A 17285-nucleotide genomic window follows, 5' to 3' on the forward strand; every position below is an offset into this window, starting at 1 on the left:
TTTTAGTTGACTTTTACAACACGCATGGCTTACGGAGGAAAGATTCTTATTCCACTTCCCCATGGATATAAAAGGAAAATTAATAAGACCAAGAACTATTAAGATAAAATCAAAGAAAACTCAGATGAGTGTGTATAAATAAATGTGTACATGTATGTGTAGTGTGACCTAAGTGTAAGTAGAAGTAGCAAGACATGCCTGTAATCTTGCATATTTATGAGACAGACAAAAGACATCAGCAATCCTACCATCATGTAAAACAATCACAGGCTTCGTTTTACACTCACTTGGTAGGACGGTAGTACCTCCCTGGGTGGTTGCTGTCTACCAACCTACTACCTTTATATATATATATATATATATATATATAATATATATATATATATATATATATATATATATATATATATATATATATATATATATATATATATATATGGAAAAATTACACACACACACAAACGTTGTTAACAATCCTATTCATGTTATCTAATTAATTTTTAAAACTAAAACTTTACCTAAATCTGATTAAAGACATTTCATTGAACATTATTGTTCATGTGAGTTATATATAGGAGAAAAATCAACATAGGTGAGGTGAGTGTCTTGGTTGCAGAATGTGTGTTGTGTGGGGTTGGATATCACCATGCCGGACTGGAAACCACTGACCGCCATCAACTTGAAGAACTCTTCATGGACGGCCAACTTCCCGTTCTTGTTGCCACCAGCACCCTCGGTGAGCACCACACATTGTTAACTGTACCTAGGTTTGTACCTACATACATACATGGAGTCGACAGACTTTAATACCCTAAGTTTATAAGTAGGTAAATAATTTATTTATCAGCCATGGGTGTGAACTTGCCGGCGCACCTGGTGGTGATAAAGTCGACGGAGCAGTACGTGGGTGGCGCCTACCAGGAGTACTCTGCTGCCCAGCTGCTGCAGATGATGGGTCGCGCTGGCAGGCCTCAGTTCGACACCCACGCTACTGCTGTCATCATGACTAAGAACCAGCACAAGGTAAGCCACCATTCAACGGAAGTGGCTTGATGCTAATGTAACGCTCTCGATTCATGGAAATGGAGTTACTCCCGTTCCTCTAATCAAACCTGATTATTTCCTATTCTCAGGCGCTGTATGACTACGAATTTAGCGCTTTCCAAAGAATATAATAGTAACAATAATAATACTCAGTTAAGTCATGGGTCAACATGTGCGAGTGTAAGTCGGTTGGTTGGTAAGGTTTGCCAGGAAACAGGACAAGTGCTTCCTGACGCAGGTCTTAGTGATATGATGACTCACAACTGGAGCTTTTGGTCATCTGACCGAAGCCGTTCCACCCCCTTTAAAAAATTATGGTCATAGTTATAACATTTCTGTTCCTGCGAGTGTAAGGCACTCTTAATCGAAGTAAGGAATTCACGTTGTTCATTTTATGTTTTGGAAAAAGATAAAGAGGGGGAAATATCCATGGAAGTAGAACTTTTTTCATTTTTTATTCCTTATATAGATTGTCAGTAACTTAAGGGGGGCGTTGACCCCCGGAACACCCTCCAAGTATACTCCAGGTAATACCTAGAAAACTTGACACATTCCAGGTTAAATCATGTTACATATGTTGCTGATATGGTTGCTACGGTGCAGGGAAGATGCCTTAACTATTATGAGCTCGAAAAGGCGTCAGGGCGGGTGAACACAACGATCAGAAAGAATACGGTGGAGTAAGGAGCAAGAGTACCAATACTGATAATACCAGCAGATGACATCTCAGCCTTCATGACAACTTAGCCTAGTAGCTTCTTTAGTGAGACTACATAAACCTTTGACTTGTATCATGACAATATAATTCAGAGTTGTTAGGTTTCATACACTTTTTTAGAAGCCTAGCCCTGTCCAAGGTGCGACCTACAGCAGTCGGGTAAAACCAGTTACATACTTATATACCACTAGGCGAACACGTGTAAGGTTTCAAATATGCCCAATGTCTCCATCCCATGATCAAACCTGTGGAAAATACTGTATATATTTTCCAGAAATTCAGTATTTATATGTAAATAGATGGCCATACTGTATTTAATAATATTTATGTCATAGAAAACGGAAAGCCTGCGTCTGCGCAGACGGTACTCGCCATCTTGGTTTTGAAATTTGTACAAACGTTGGTGTAATGGGAAGAATTTTTGCGCTCTAGAGGTTAAAATTGGGCTGACACCTCTCAAATAGGAGGCGAAATTGGCGGATATGCATTCCTGCATAACTTGAGATATCAGGCGACTGGACAAGACTCCAGGAACCTCAGATAAGCTCTCTAGATTTGTGTGTAATTCTGGCCAGCATTATTTTCATAGATTTAGTTAGTGAGGTTTACTGAGTATGATACACATTAATCTCCAGTCAAATTGGTGAGTGATATTAAGATATATTTTCCTTCTGTTATGTAATTGTGTATATATATAACCATTTATTATTTTTAACATACAGTCCACAAAATTTATATATTTACCAGTATTCCTGGTTATACATATTTCATTGGTAATTAATAGGTCCAGAGGAACTTGTGGATATGACAGTAGTAGGTATCGAAGGGGGACATTTTTTGCGACCTAGGTGTCCCAAATTCCTACATGTCTAACTGATAAATAATAATTATCTTTTCATTTACTGTTATGTATATAATGATACATTCAGATAAATGCAATTTTCCACAAAACCCGGGTTCTATGATTGTGAACCGAAGGTGCTACTAATGATCAACGAAACTTCTAGTCAGTATTATGTAAGAGGTGAACACTTAGCCCGAAAGATTCTATACAGATTCTATATTACCTCCATAATACTACCACTACTAATAGTACTCAAGAGGTTATAACAAAATCTTTTAAATTGAAAAAAACACAAAGAGTTACTTATAGAAAGGTTAGTTACAAGTTAAACTGTGTGCTTACAAATAGTGTATTTTTATTGTGCTTTTTAGATAATCATATACTGTACATCCTAATGTATTCTTTTTCCAATTAATGCTGATGAACCTTTAAATATATAAAAGTAGTTTTTATTTTTATTTATAATGGACAGATTTTAGTAACTTTGAACACTAAGAAGTGTGAAATTAAGTAAGAAAGGGTTAAAAAAAACACTAACATTAAGAATGCATTAATCCCTAAAATAGGGGTTAAAGTATACTGTCATTGTATACACCAAGACACATAACTGTCGGTGTATAATATAATCTAGCTGGCGTAGGGAAAAACATAGTATAGAGGGTCCTGCAGACGTAGATGGTGAGCTTCAAGCTGTATAAATCCAACTACAGCGCCTCGGGCACTCGTGACTATCCCTAGTGACCCACTGGGGCTGGTTGGTGCCGTGTTGCTGGTGAAGGGCTCGTGATATCCCCTTCTTAGGATCAAACATGATTACTTCCCTCTCCCAGACGCTGTATGTTTATAATTAGAGGCATAGGAGTGTTCTTGTTAGGAAAGGAGGTTTGTATCGAAGGGATGCCACTTATAATGATGTTTGCTAGGAGCATTGTTCATTTTAAGAAGGATGTCGTCAAGGAAGTTGAGAATATGCAAAGTCCTCGAGACGCGTTCGTGGAACATGTGAGGGTGATCTATCTGCGACCGTAGTAAGGTGAGCCCCAACTAGGAGAGTAGTTGTTCTCGTATGTGATGGTGGGCACAAAGCCGGAGTCACCGTCTACGTAGTAGGTGACCTTCATGAGGCGATTGTCAGGGAGCAACACGTGATAGGAGCCCTCTACGCGGCCGTTGGTCGCCACCTCCTTTTGCCCATAGAAGTTGGCATACTCCTGGTCGTTCACCTCCCACTGGAAGTCGTACTGCACCACAATAACACAATTAGTAAAACTTCGTACAATTCACAAACAAGTAATAAATTGGAAATAAAAGCTAAACGTTTCTGTCCAGTTTCTGAAACAAGTCCAATTTTTCGTTTCCAAACACTGGATTAGCTAGAGTGAAAAGTTGGTACTTCAACTTCAGTAAGATACATTTTGCTGCTTATAGATAAGAGTAACTGGAAATGTGCAAAAACGATACTGGTGTTGCAAAATTAAGATGTCAAGTTCTGATTATGTTACATTGGCCAAGACTCGAGCCTATGATTATGTTTTAGTGGCTAAGATTCAAGGCTCTCATTATACTGTAGTGGTTATATTACACTGAGTGTCAGAGTATCGGTAATGTAAACATACGAAGAGTGGTTCTTACATTCATAGGAGCATTTTGCTGTTGTAGTGGCTGGAGTTGTTTGCCGCGTCCACCACCGCCGCCGTAGTTCTGCGGCAGCGCCACCACCAGCGTGACTGCCAGGCTCAGGAGGATCACCAAACGCTCACACATGGCTGCCCAATACATACATATTACCCTTGCGCCACAAAGTTATAATGGGCCAACCAATCCGCATTTTACATCATTTCTTTTCTAATTCGTGTACGTGTCTGTTTCTAAGCCATTGAAAATACCGGCCAGATAATTCTATATAAAAACTAGTTTTTAGAATATACTGTATTACTTTAACGTTAATTAACTAAAATTTATATGTTTAGGAAACTCGGCTTTCAATTCTGGTCTTCGTATTACATAATGGACATAAATGCGCTGGAAAAATATGCAGAGAAGGATGAAGTTGATCTCGTGTATCAAAAATCTTTCCTACAAAGATAGACTGAAGGCTCTGATTTTGCATTCTCTGGAAAGGTATAGAATTTGGGGAGATGATTGAAATGTACAAGTGGAAGACAGGAATACATAAATAATGTACTGAAAATATTTAACCAAGACAGGACTGCCAGTAGTAGACCCAAGATTTAGAATGGTTAGGTTGGGTAAGGTTCGTCAGGAAACAGGACAAGTGTTTCCTGACGCGGGTCTTAGTCAGATGACCCGCAGCTAGAGCTTTTGGACATCTGACCGAGACCTGCTGGCTTACCGGTCCACCCCTTTAAAAATTATGGTCATAGTTATAACCATTTGTAGTAACTGTAGATGAATCAAACAAATTCCCAGGTAGCGTTACTGGGGTGAGAACTTTGCGTAGCTGTAAACACAAGTTGGATGGGTATACGAATAGGTGTGCTTGGGTATGAGATGGACCTGTTTAGTATGGGACAGTAGGCTTGCTGCAGTGTCTCTTCATTCTTTTGTTTTTATGTACATTAAAATCACAAATGCTCAAAATATAAAAACTAAACGCAATTAAACAGTCACTTTTTTGCGTCGACCTACTTTCAGTCGACGGGGCCACCTTTGCGTAATATTCACTTATTACAGCACTTCGAGAGTTGTAATTACAAAAGTCACGGTTGTGTAATCACCTGAATATAATAAGTAAAAATACACAAAATCAAAATGTTTAAAAATACATATTTTTTTTTTAAGCTGTTCGGTTTATTCGACCGACTTGGCTTTTTTGCATAAAAAATGGACGAGCTTTAAGCGAGTTGTTGAATGAATGTTATTTGTCAGAGATGGAGCGCGTGGTGAGTCACTAGCAATATAGTCACTGGGAATCAATATATTTTATGTTATAAGTGCTTATACGCAATATATGACAAGAGTATTAGATACTTACGTAAATGGCAACATTGATAAATACAGGCAGTATACAAGGGTAACCCTGAGGGTTTAGCTATCGAGGATAGTAGTCTGCGCATCTTATTTTCACTGGGGTCCTTTCATCTTCCCCAGAATGCGACCCACAACAGTCGACTAACACCCAGGTACTTACTGTTAAGTGAACAGGGGGCCGTAGATGTATGCAAACATGCACAATGATTCGCCCGTGCTGGGATCGATCCCCAGTCCCTTAGTGTGTAAGGTGAGCACGCTATCAGTCGAGCCACTTAACAAGATGTAAACTCATTTGACATGAGTCGTTATCCTAAGGTACCAACACCAGTGTTGAGGATTCCCAGCAAGTTTAATAACATACGAAGGTTGGGGAGTTAATTAATGGCCACATGAGGAGCCACTGCAGCAGCGACGTTGGCTTACCGGCGTTAGACTCAGTTGGCGGATTGATTACTTGTACGCTGGCACCCCTCGCTACAACTTCTACTGCACTTCACTGAGTGAGACCTTTCGGGAGTTTACCTTTTGCTGTTAGTACAGTGGCACACTTGTTGTGGATGCGTGAGATTTCAGCGGCACCCACTGTTATATACAGACGTGCTAGGTGACGTCACGACCTTCAGATGGCTGTGATGACGCAGGGCGGAGCCTCTGTGCAGGTCCGGGTCACCGTTAGCCAATGAACGTGCTTGGTTAGCCTCGTCTTCATAGTGGCAGCGAATGGCTGACTCAGCTGTCCACGTCATCTCTCCCCTACATTCCAGCAATGTGCTCAAGTGAGCATCTTGACGTTTTTTACCCTCAGCCTCACCCATCATTCTGTTAACGCATTTATTACGCATCTTGGGGTTGTTGATCATCCCGTGAGCTGAGATGCTAACCAGCCTCCTGACTAAGATCATGCCATGAAACAATCGAGACAGTCACTATGAAAAAAAATAAACCATTTTGCATCATCTAGCCTCTTCGTAGGTGCAAAGTTACTATGTAACATTGCACCTACGTGACGTGTATATATAAGAGCTTGTAGCGTACCGTCTCCTATTAATTAATTTATCAAACATTTCTTTTTAATTTCCTGTGATTTATGGGTGTAATTTCGTATTTGAAGAATATAATCTCAGTGGTTGCAACAGGTCAGAAATAACCCAAACTTTGTCAAGAGAAACATGAAGACATTTCGAATCTTTTCTGGAGCATTGCCAAGTATCAACTGGGACAGTCATCACATTTAGGAAGGTACATTGGTACTGGTGAGAGGCTTATGATCCAAGGAATTGGACCTATTTTCCCTTTGGGTGCTGTATGACCCTTACGGATGTACGCTTCCCCATAAAATTAAAAATAGTAATCCGGCTTATGAGGGCATTGGTACAGGACAGGACGAAACTTCGTTAAAAAAAATCGTCGAAACGGTGGTTATTCGTGAATTTTTCTTAGGGTTTATATAGGTTGAGCTGCAGCTCTGGGACTGAAATCTTAACCTTCGATTGATTTCCGGGATTTAACAGTATTGTATTTACTTTCACATCACATGTATGAAGTAGACTTGTAATTTGTCAAGGGTGCTTTCTTACATTAAATAATTGCTTCAGTTTTTTCTGACTTGTTATAACCGGGAGGGATATTTTAAAGTTTTGCTAGTTTATATTTGTCTCAGCTGCTGGCTTTTCAGGTAGTTTAAAAAATGCTTCTTACACTCGTGTCAAAACGTAAAACGAAATTATGGTAAGTCACTTTAAACCTGGTATCAAGATACCGCAGAGTTACGATCATTATATATATATATATATATATATGATGATGAAAGTATTTTCTTTTTGGGGATTTTCTTTCTTTTTTGGGTCACCCTGCCTCGGTGGGAGACGGCCGACTTGTTGAAAAAAAAAAAAAAAAAAAAAAATATATATATATATATATATACATACATATATATATATATATATATATATATATATATATATATATATATATATATATATATATATATATATATATATATATATATATATATATATATCTGTCGTGCCGAATAGGCAGAACTTGCGATTTTGGCTTAAATAGCAACGCTCATCTTGCCATATAGGACAAGTGAAAATTTGTGTATGCAATAATTTCGCCAAAATCATTCTGAACCTAACGAAAAAAATATATTTCACTGTTTGTTTAGTATTAAATTATTGTAAACAAATCTAAAATATATATAGTTGGGTTAGGCTAAAATAAATTGTTCTTGTTTTAATAAGGTTAGGTAAGTTTTCTAATATTCTTTTGGTGCAAAATTAAAAAATTTTACATTAACAATAATGAAAAAAATATATCTTTAAACGTGTAAGAGAAAATTTTAGAAAGGGCTTAATTTTAAATGAGTTCTTGCTAATTGACCAGTTTTACATATTCGGCACGACATATATATATATATATATATATATATATATATATATATATATATATATATATATATATATATATATATATATATATATAGATATATATATATATATATATATATATATATATATATATATATATATATATATATATATATATATATATATATATATATATATATATATATATATATATATATATATATATATATATATATATATATATATATATATATATTTTTTTTTTTTTTTTTTTTTTTTTTTTTTCAACAAGTCGGCCGTCTCCCACCGAGGCAGGGTGACCCAAAGAGAAAGAAAATCCCCCAAAAGAAAATACTTTAATCATCATTCAACACTTTCACCTCACTCACACATAATCACTGTTTTTGCAGAGGTGCTCAGAATACAACATCTTAGAAGTATATACATACAAAAACACACAATATATCTCTCCAAACTGCCAATATCCCAAACCCCTCCTTTAAAGTGCAGGCATTATACTTCCCATTTCCAGGACTCAAGTCCGGTTATATAAAATAACCGGTTTCCCTGAATCCCTTCACTAAATATTACCCTGCTCACACTCCAACAGCTCGTCAGGTCCCAAATACCATTTGTCTCCATTCACTCCTATCTAACACGCTCACGCACGCCCACAACACCTCCTTTACCCCCCTCCAACCTTTTTTTTTTTTTTTGAGGACGACCCCTACCCCCCCTTCCTTCCCCTACAGATTTATACGCTCTCCATGTCATTCTACTTTGATCCATTCTCTCTAAATGACCAAACTACCTCAACAAACCTCTTCAGCCCTCTGAGTAATACTTTTATTAACTCCACACCTTATATATATATATATATATATATATATATATATATATATATATATATATATATATATATATATATATATATATATATATATATATATATATATATATATATATATATAGGGAGGTACCACCTCTAGAACTGTCATGGGGACCCTCATCCTCAGAGAAAAGAATAAACTTGCTTCAGGGAAAACTCAAGATTCTCCCTGAAGCTGTTTGAGAATTTTCTCCTACCACCCCCTATATTATGTATATATATTTTATTTAAAGACAAAATACATTGACGAAACATTCACAAAAATATGATACAAAGTAAAACAACATAGGTAACTCAGAGCTACATCTCGAATACTTCGTCCAGCTTCCCTGCGGTGGGCCGCGTGCCCAGAATGCTGCAGGCATTTCCTCTCTGGATCGCAACACTGAGTCTCTGAAAGAGGAAGCTGGTCGCCCTGTGGTCCTTGGTTTCTATGATGAGCTTTTCACCCAGCTCTTTGAGGAACTTTAGAGCACACTTGCCCCATGCTCTATATATATATATATATATATATATTTCATTTATTTCATTTATGTTAATTTAAAAATTAATAATTTTGTACCAAAAGAACCTTACAAAACTTTCTTACCCTTATTATAACAAGCGCAATTTAATTTAGCCTAATTAAACTAAATATATTTTAGGTAATTTTACAGTAATTTAATAATAAACAAACACAGTGAAATATATATTTTTTCGTTAGGTTCAGAATGATTTTTGCGAAATTATTACATACACAAATTTTCCCTTGCCTTATTCGGCAAGAAGACCGTTGCTATTTAAGCCCAAATCTCAGGTTTTACCTCTTCCGCACGACTAATATATATATATATATATATATATATATATATATATATATATATATATATATATATATATATATATATATATATATATATATATTCAACAAGTCGGCCGTCTCCCACCGAGGCAGAGTGACCCAAAAAGAAAGAAAATCCCCAAAAAAGAAAATACTTTCATCATCATTCAACACTTTCACCACACTCACACATTATCACTGCTTTTGCAGAGGTGCTCAGAATACAACAGTTTAGAAGCATATACGTATAAAGATACACAACATATCCCTCCAAACTGCCAATATCCCAAACCCCTTCTTTAAAGTGCAGGCACTGTACTTCCCATTTCCAGGACTAAAGTCCGACTATATGAAAATAAACGGTTTCCCTGAATCCCTTCACTAAATATTACCCTGCTCACACTCCAACAAATCGTCAGGTCCCAAGTATCATTCGTCTCCATTCACTCCTAACACGCTCATGCACGCTTGCTGGAAGTCCAAGCCCCTCGCCCACAAAACCTCCTTTACCCCCTCTTTCCAACCCTTTCGAGGACTACCCCTACCCCTCCTTCCTTCCCCTATAGATTTATATGCTTTCCATGTCATTCTACTTTGATCCATTCTCTCTAATTGACCAAACCACCTCAACAACCCCTCTTCTGCCCACTGACTAATACTTTTATTAACTCCACACCTTCTCCTAATTTCCACACTCCGAATTTTCTGCATAATATTTACACCACACATTGCCCTTAGACAGGACATCTCCACTGCCTCCAACCGTCTCCTCGCTGCTGCATTTACCACCCAAGCTTCACATCCATATAAGAGTGTTGGTACTACTATACTTTCATACATTCCCTTCTTTGCCTCCATAGATAACGTTTTTTGGCTCCACATGTACCTCAACGCACCACTCACCTTTTTTCCCTCATCAATTCTATGATTAACCTCATCCTTCATAAATTCATCCGCCGACAAGTCAACTCCCAAGTATCTGAAAACATTCACTTCTTCCATACTCCTCCTCCCCAATTTTATATCCAATTTTTCTTTATCTAAATCATTTGATACCCTCATCACCTTATTCTTTTCTATGTTCACTTTCAGCTTTCTACCTTTACCAACATTCTCAAACTCATCCACTAACCTTTGCAATTTTTCTTTAGAATCTCCCATAAGCACAGTATCATCAGCAAAAAGTAACTGTGTCAATTCCCATTTTGAATTTGATTCCCCATAATTTAATCCCACCCCTCTCCCAAACACCCTAGCATTTACTTCTTTTACAACCCCATCTATAAATATATTAAACAACCATGGTGACATTACACATCCCTGTCTAAGACCTACTTTTACCGGGAAGTAATCTCCCTCTCTTCTACACACCCTAACCTGAGCCTCACTATCCTCATAAAAGCTCTTTACAGCATTTAGTAACTTACCACCTATTCCATATACTTGCAACATCTGCCACATTGCTCCTCTATCCACTCTATCATATGCCTTTTCTAAATCCATAAATGCAATAAAAACTTCCCTACCTTTATCTAAATACTGTTCATATATATGCTTAAATGTAAACACTTGATCTACACATCCCTTACCCACTCTGCAGCCTCCCTGCTCATCCGCAATCCTACATTCTGTCTTACCTCTAATTCTTTCAATTATAACCCTACCGTATACTTTTCCTGGTATACTCAGTAAACTTATTCCTCTATAATTTTTACAATCTCTTTTGTCCCCTTTCCCTTTATATAAAGGGACTATACATGCTCTCCCCCAATCCCTAGGTACCTTCCCCTCTTTCATACATTTATTAAACAAAAGTACCAACCACTCCAACACTATATCATCCCCCTGCTTTTAACATTTCTGTCATGATCCCATCAGTTCCAGCTGCTTTACCCCCTTTCATTCTACGTAATGCCTCACGTACCTCCACCACACCTACATTCTGCTCTTCTTTACTCCTAAAAGATGGTATACCTCCCTGGCCAGTGCATGAAATTACCGCCTCCCTTTCTTCCTCAACATTTAAAAGTTCCTCAAAATATTCTCGCCATCTACCTAATACCTCCCTCTCCCCATCTACTAACTCCCCTACTCTGTTTTTAACTGACAAATCCATACTTTCCCTAGGCTTTCTTAGCTTGTTTAACTCACTCCAAATTTTTTTCTTATTTTCATTAAAATTTCTTGACAGTGCCTCTCCCACTCTATCATCTGCTCTCCTTTTGCACTCTCTCACCACTCTCTTCACCTTTCTTTTACGCTCCATATACTCTGCTCTTCTTATAACACTTCTGCTTTGTAAAAACCTCTCATAAGCTACCTTTTTCTCTTTTATCACACCCTTTACTTCATCATTCCACCAATCACTCCTCTTCCCTCCTGCTCCCACCATCCTATAACCACAAACTATTCCAACCCTCTTCAACCCCCCCACTACTCATCTTTGCACTAGCCCACCTTTCTGCCAATAGTCGCTTATATCTCGCCCGAACTTCCTCCTCCCTTAGTTTATACACTTTCACCTCCCTCTTACTTGTTGTTGCCACCTTCCTCTTTTCCCATCTACCTCTTACTCTAACTGTAGCTACAACTAAATAATGATCCGATATATCAGTTGCCCCTCTATAAACATGTACATCCTGGAGCCTACCCATCAACCTTTTATCCACCAATACATAATCTAACAAACTACTTTCATTACGTGCTACATCATACCTTGTATATTTATTTATCCTCTTTTTCATAAAATATGCGTTACTTATTACCAAATTTCTTTCTACACATAGCTCAATTAAAGGCTCCCCATTTACATTTATCCCTGGCACCTCAAATTTACCTACTACTCCCTCCATAACATTTTTACCCACTTTAGCATTGAAATCCCCAACCAACATTACTCTCACACTTGATTCAAAACTTCCCACGCATTCACTCAACATTTCCCAGAATCTCTCTCTCTCCTCTACACTTCTCTCTTCTCCAGGTGCATACACACTTACTATAACCCACTTTTCACATCCAATCTTTATTTTACTCCACATAATCCTTGAATTTATACATTTGTAGTCCCTCTTTTCCTGCCATAGCTTATCCTTCAACATTATTGCTACTCCTTCTTTAGCTCTAACTCTATTTGAAACCCCTGACCTAATCCTATTTATTCCTCTCCATTGAAACTCACCCACCCCCTTCAGCTTTGTTTCACTTAAAACCAGGACATCCAGTTTCTTCTCATTCATAACATCCACAATCATCTCTTTCTTATCATTTGCACAACATCCACGCACATTCAGACTTCCCACTTTGACAATTTTCTTCTTCTTATTCTTTTTTAATAATCTTTACAGGAAAAGGGGTTACTTGCCCATTGTTCCCGGCATTTTAGTTGGCTTTTACAACACGCATGGCTTACGGAGGAAAGATTCTTATTCCACTTCCCCATATATATATATATATATATATATATATATATATATATATATATATATATATATATATATATATATATATATATATATATATATATATATATATATATATATATATATATATATATATATATATATATATATATATATATATATATATATATATGTGTATATATATATATATATATATATATATATATATATATATATATATATATATATATATACATATATATATATATATATATATACATATATATGTGTATATATATATATATATATATATATATATATATATATATATATATATATATATACATATGTGTGTGTGTGTGTGTGTGTATGTGTATATATATATATATATATATATATATATATATATATATATATATATATATATATATATATATATATATATATATATATATATATATATATATATATATATATATGTATATATATTGATCACTTCTAACATTGTTAGAAGTGATCAAGGTCCCAGGACCGAAACGTTTTCTAATAAATATGTTATAGTGTTTGCTTACGTGTCTTTCTAAACCAACTTGTCGGTATTTATTACCAAGGTTTATACCATATATATATATATATATATATATATATATATATATATATATATATATATATATATATATATATATATATATATATATATATATATATATATATGGGGTCGAAATATTCCGAGTGTATGCTTGAATGTTACCGCGGAGGCTGGCTGGTAAACAATGGGACGGGCGGCACATGTGAGGCTGGCTGAGGCCGCACATTGGACGCGTCTTGGACGAAGGTCGCTGAGCGGGTTTTTGTCCACTATGCGGGGCAAAATTTTAGCGAACAAAGCGTTCGCTATGCGGATTGTTCGCTATGCAAGGCGTTCGCTATGCGGGGGTCCACTGTATATATATATATATATATATATATATATATATATATATATATATATATATATATATATATCTTTATCTTTTTAGGTAGTAGACAGCAACCACACAGGGAAGTACTACCGTCCTGCCAGATGACTGTGAAACAGGAACCTGTAACTGTTTTGCATGATGGTAGGATTGCTGGTTTCTTTTTCTGTCTCATAAACACGCTAGATAACAGGGATATCTTGCTACTCCAACTTACACTTTGGTCACACTTCACAGACATGCACATGAATATATATATACATACATCTAGGTTTTTCTCCTTTTTCTACATAGCTCTTGTTCTTCTTTATTTCTTCTATTGTCCATGGGGAAGTGGAAAAGAATCTTTCCTCCGTAAGCCATGCGTGTCGTATGAGGCGACTAAAATGCCGGGAGCAATGGGCTAGTAACCCCTTCTCCTGTAGACATTTACTAAAAAAGAGAAGAAGAAAAACTTTATAAAACTGGGATGCTTAAATGTGCGTGGATGTAGTGCGGATGACAAGAAACAGATGATTGCTGATGTTATGAATGAAAAGAAGTTGGATGTCCTGGCCCTAAGCGAAACAAAGCTGAAGGGGGTAGGGGAGTTTCGGTGGGGGGAAATAAATGGGATTAAATCTGGAGTATCTGAGAGAGTTAGAGCAAAGGAAGGGGTAGCAGTAATGTTGAATGATCAGTTATGGAAGGATAAAAGAGAATATGAATGTGTAAATTCAAGAATTATGTGGATTAAAGTAAAGGTTGGATGCGAGAAGTGGGTCGTAATAAGCGTGTATGCACCTGGAGAAGAGAGGAATGCAGAGGAGAGAGAGAGATTTTGGGAGATGTTAAGTGAATGTATAGGAGCCTTTGAACCAAGTGAGAGAGTAATTGTGGTAGGGGACCTGAATGCTAAAGTAGGAGAAACTTTTAGAGAGGGTGTGGTAGGTAAGCTTGGGGTGCCAGGTGTAAATGATAATGGGAGCCCTTTGATTGAACTTTGTATAGGAAGGGGTTTAGTTATAGGTAATACATATTTTAAGAAAAAGAGGATAAATAAGTATACAAGATATGATGTAGGGCGAAATGACAGTAGTTTGTTGGATTATGTATTGGTAGATAAAAGACTGTTGAGTAGACTTCAGGATGTACATGTTTATAGAGGGGCCACAGATATATCAGATCACTTTCTAGTTGTAGCTACACTGAGAGTAAAAGGTAGATGGGATACAAGGAGAATAGAAGCATCAGGGAAGAGAGAGGTGAAGGTTTATAAACTAAAAGAGGAGGCAGTTAGGGTAAGATATAAACAGCTATTGGAGGATAGATGGGCTAATGAGAGCATAGGCAATGGGGGTCGAAGAGGTATGGGGTAGGTTTAAAAATGTAGTGTTAAGAGTGTTCAGCAGAAGTTTGTGGTTACAGGAAAGTGGGTGCGGGAGGAAGAGGAGTGAGTGGTGGAATGATGAAGTAAAGAGAGTAGTAAGGGAGAAAAAGTTAGCATATGAGAAGTTTTTACAAAGTAGAAGTGATGCAAGGAGGGAAGAGTATATGGAGAAAAAGAGAGAGGTTAAGAGAGTGGTGAAGCAATGTAAAAAGAGAGCAAATGAGAGAGTGGGTGAGATGTTATCAACAAATTTTGTTGAAAATAAGAAAAAGTTTTGGAGTGAGATTAATAAGTTAAGAAAGCCTAGAGAACAAATGGATTTGTCAGTTAAAAATAGGAGAGGGGAGTTATTAAATGGAGAGTTAGAGGTATTGGGAAGATGGAGGGAATATTTTGAGGAATTGTTAAATGTTGATGAAGATAGGGAAGCTGTGATTTCGTGTATAGGGCAAGGAGGAACAACATCTTGTAGGAGTGAGGAAGAGCCAGTTGTGAGTGTGGGGGAAGTTCGTGAGGCAGTAGGTAAAATGAAAGGGGGTAAGGCAGCCGGGATTGATGGGATAAAGATAGAAATGTTAAAAGCAGGTGGGGATATAGTTTTGGAGTGGTTGGTGCAATTATTTAATAAATGTATGGAAGAGGGTAAGGTACCTAGGGATTGGCAGAGAGCATGCATAGTTCCTTTGTATAAAGGCAAAGGGGATAAAAGAGAGTGCAAAAATTATAGGGGGATAAGTCTGTTGAGTATACCTGGCAAAGTGTATGGTAGAGTTATTATTGAAAGAATTAAGAGTAAGACGGAGAATAGGATAGCAGATGAACAAGGTGGCTTTAGGAAAGGTAGGGGGTGTGTGGACCAGGTGTTTACAGTGAAACATATAAGTGAACAGTATTTAGATAAGGCTAAAGAGGTCTTTGTGGCATTTATGGATTTGGAAAAGGCGTATGACAGGGTGGATAGGGGGGCAATGTGGCAGATGTTGCAGGTGTATGGTGTAGGAGGTAGGTTACTGAAAGCAGTGAAGAGTTTTTACGAGGATAGTGAGGCTCAAGTTAGAGTATGTAGGAAAGAGGGAAATTATTTCCCAGTAAAAGTAGGCCTTAGACAAGGATGTGTGATGTCACCGTGGTTGTTTAATATATTTATAGATGGGGTTGTAAGAGAAGTAAATGCGAGGGTCTTGGCAAGAGGCGTGAAGTTAAAAGATAAAGAATCACACATAAAGTGGGAGTTGTCACAGTTGCTCTTTGCTGATGAGACTGTGCTCTTGGGAGATTCTGAAGAGAAGTTGCAGAGATTGGTGGATGAATTTGGTAGGGTGTGTAAAAGAAGAAAATTGAAAGTGAATACAGGAAAGAGTAAGGTTATGAGGATAACAAAAAGATTAGGTGATGAAAGATTGGATATCAGATTGGAGGGAGAGAGTATGGAGGAGGTGAATGTATTCAGATATTTGGGAGTGGACGTGTCAGCGGATGGGTCTATGAAAGATGAGGTGAATCATAGAATTGATGAGGGGAAAAGGGTGAGTGGTGCACTTAGGAGTCTGTGGAGACAAAGAACTTTGTCCTTGGAGGCAAAGAGGGGAATGTATGAGAGTACAGTTTTACCAACGCTCTTATATGGGTGTGAAGCATGGGTGATGAATGTTGCAGCGAGGAGAAGGCTGGAGGCAGTGGAGATGTCATGTCTGAGGGCAATGTGTGGTGTGAATATAATGCAGAGAATTCGCAGTTTGGAAGTTAGGAGGAGGTGCGGGATTACCAAAACTGTTGTCCAGAGGGCTGAGGAAGGGTTGTTGAGGTGGTTCGGACATGTGGAGAGAATGGAGCGAAACAGAATAACTTCAAGAGTGTGTCAGTCTGTAGTGGAAG

General features: G+C 37.3%; 3 protein-coding genes across 3 annotated transcripts in view; 2 read left to right on the forward strand and 1 right to left on the reverse strand.

Moving 5' to 3' along the window:
• Bet5 (blocked early in transport 5) overlaps window positions 1-17285 on the forward strand; it is a 550922-nt gene that overhangs the window by 258643 nt on the left and 274994 nt on the right. The window lies entirely within an intron of this gene.
• The window catches only part of LOC128705167 (probable ATP-dependent DNA helicase HFM1), a 163062-nt gene that overhangs the window by 28310 nt on the left and 117467 nt on the right, over window positions 1-17285 (forward strand). Inside the window, exons 13-14 of the mRNA XM_070086427.1 lie at window positions 617-736; window positions 848-1023. Coding sequence (XP_069942528.1) covers window positions 617-736; window positions 848-1023 — 296 coding nt within the window. The remainder of the gene's footprint in view (window positions 1-616; window positions 737-847; window positions 1024-17285) is intronic.
• On the reverse strand, window positions 2431-6190 carry LOC128686341 (pro-resilin). The gene is made up of 3 exons (XM_070089282.1): window positions 6123-6190; window positions 4239-4372; window positions 2431-3847 (listed from the first exon to the last, which is right to left on the reverse strand). The coding sequence occupies exons 2-3, from the start codon at window positions 4368-4370 to the stop codon at window positions 3620-3622; spliced, it is 360 nt and encodes a 119-aa protein (XP_069945383.1). The 5' UTR covers window positions 4371-4372; window positions 6123-6190; the 3' UTR covers window positions 2431-3619.

Source organism: Cherax quadricarinatus, chromosome 1 (assembly GCF_038502225.1).
Source record: "Cherax quadricarinatus isolate ZL_2023a chromosome 1, ASM3850222v1, whole genome shotgun sequence".
NCBI classification, from domain to species: domain Eukaryota; kingdom Metazoa; phylum Arthropoda; class Malacostraca; order Decapoda; family Parastacidae; genus Cherax; species Cherax quadricarinatus.

Bases quoted from the DNA above. Each gene is read 5' to 3' on its own strand.
- LOC128686341 (XM_070089282.1), bottom strand. From the start codon at position 4,370: ATGTGTGAGCGTTTGGTGATCCTCCTGAGCCTGGCAGTCACGCTGGTG. The intron at 3,848-4,238 runs GTAAGAACCACT...ATTGTGGTGCAG, and splicing joins AGCAAAATGCTCCTATGAAT to TACGACTTCCAGTGGGAGGT.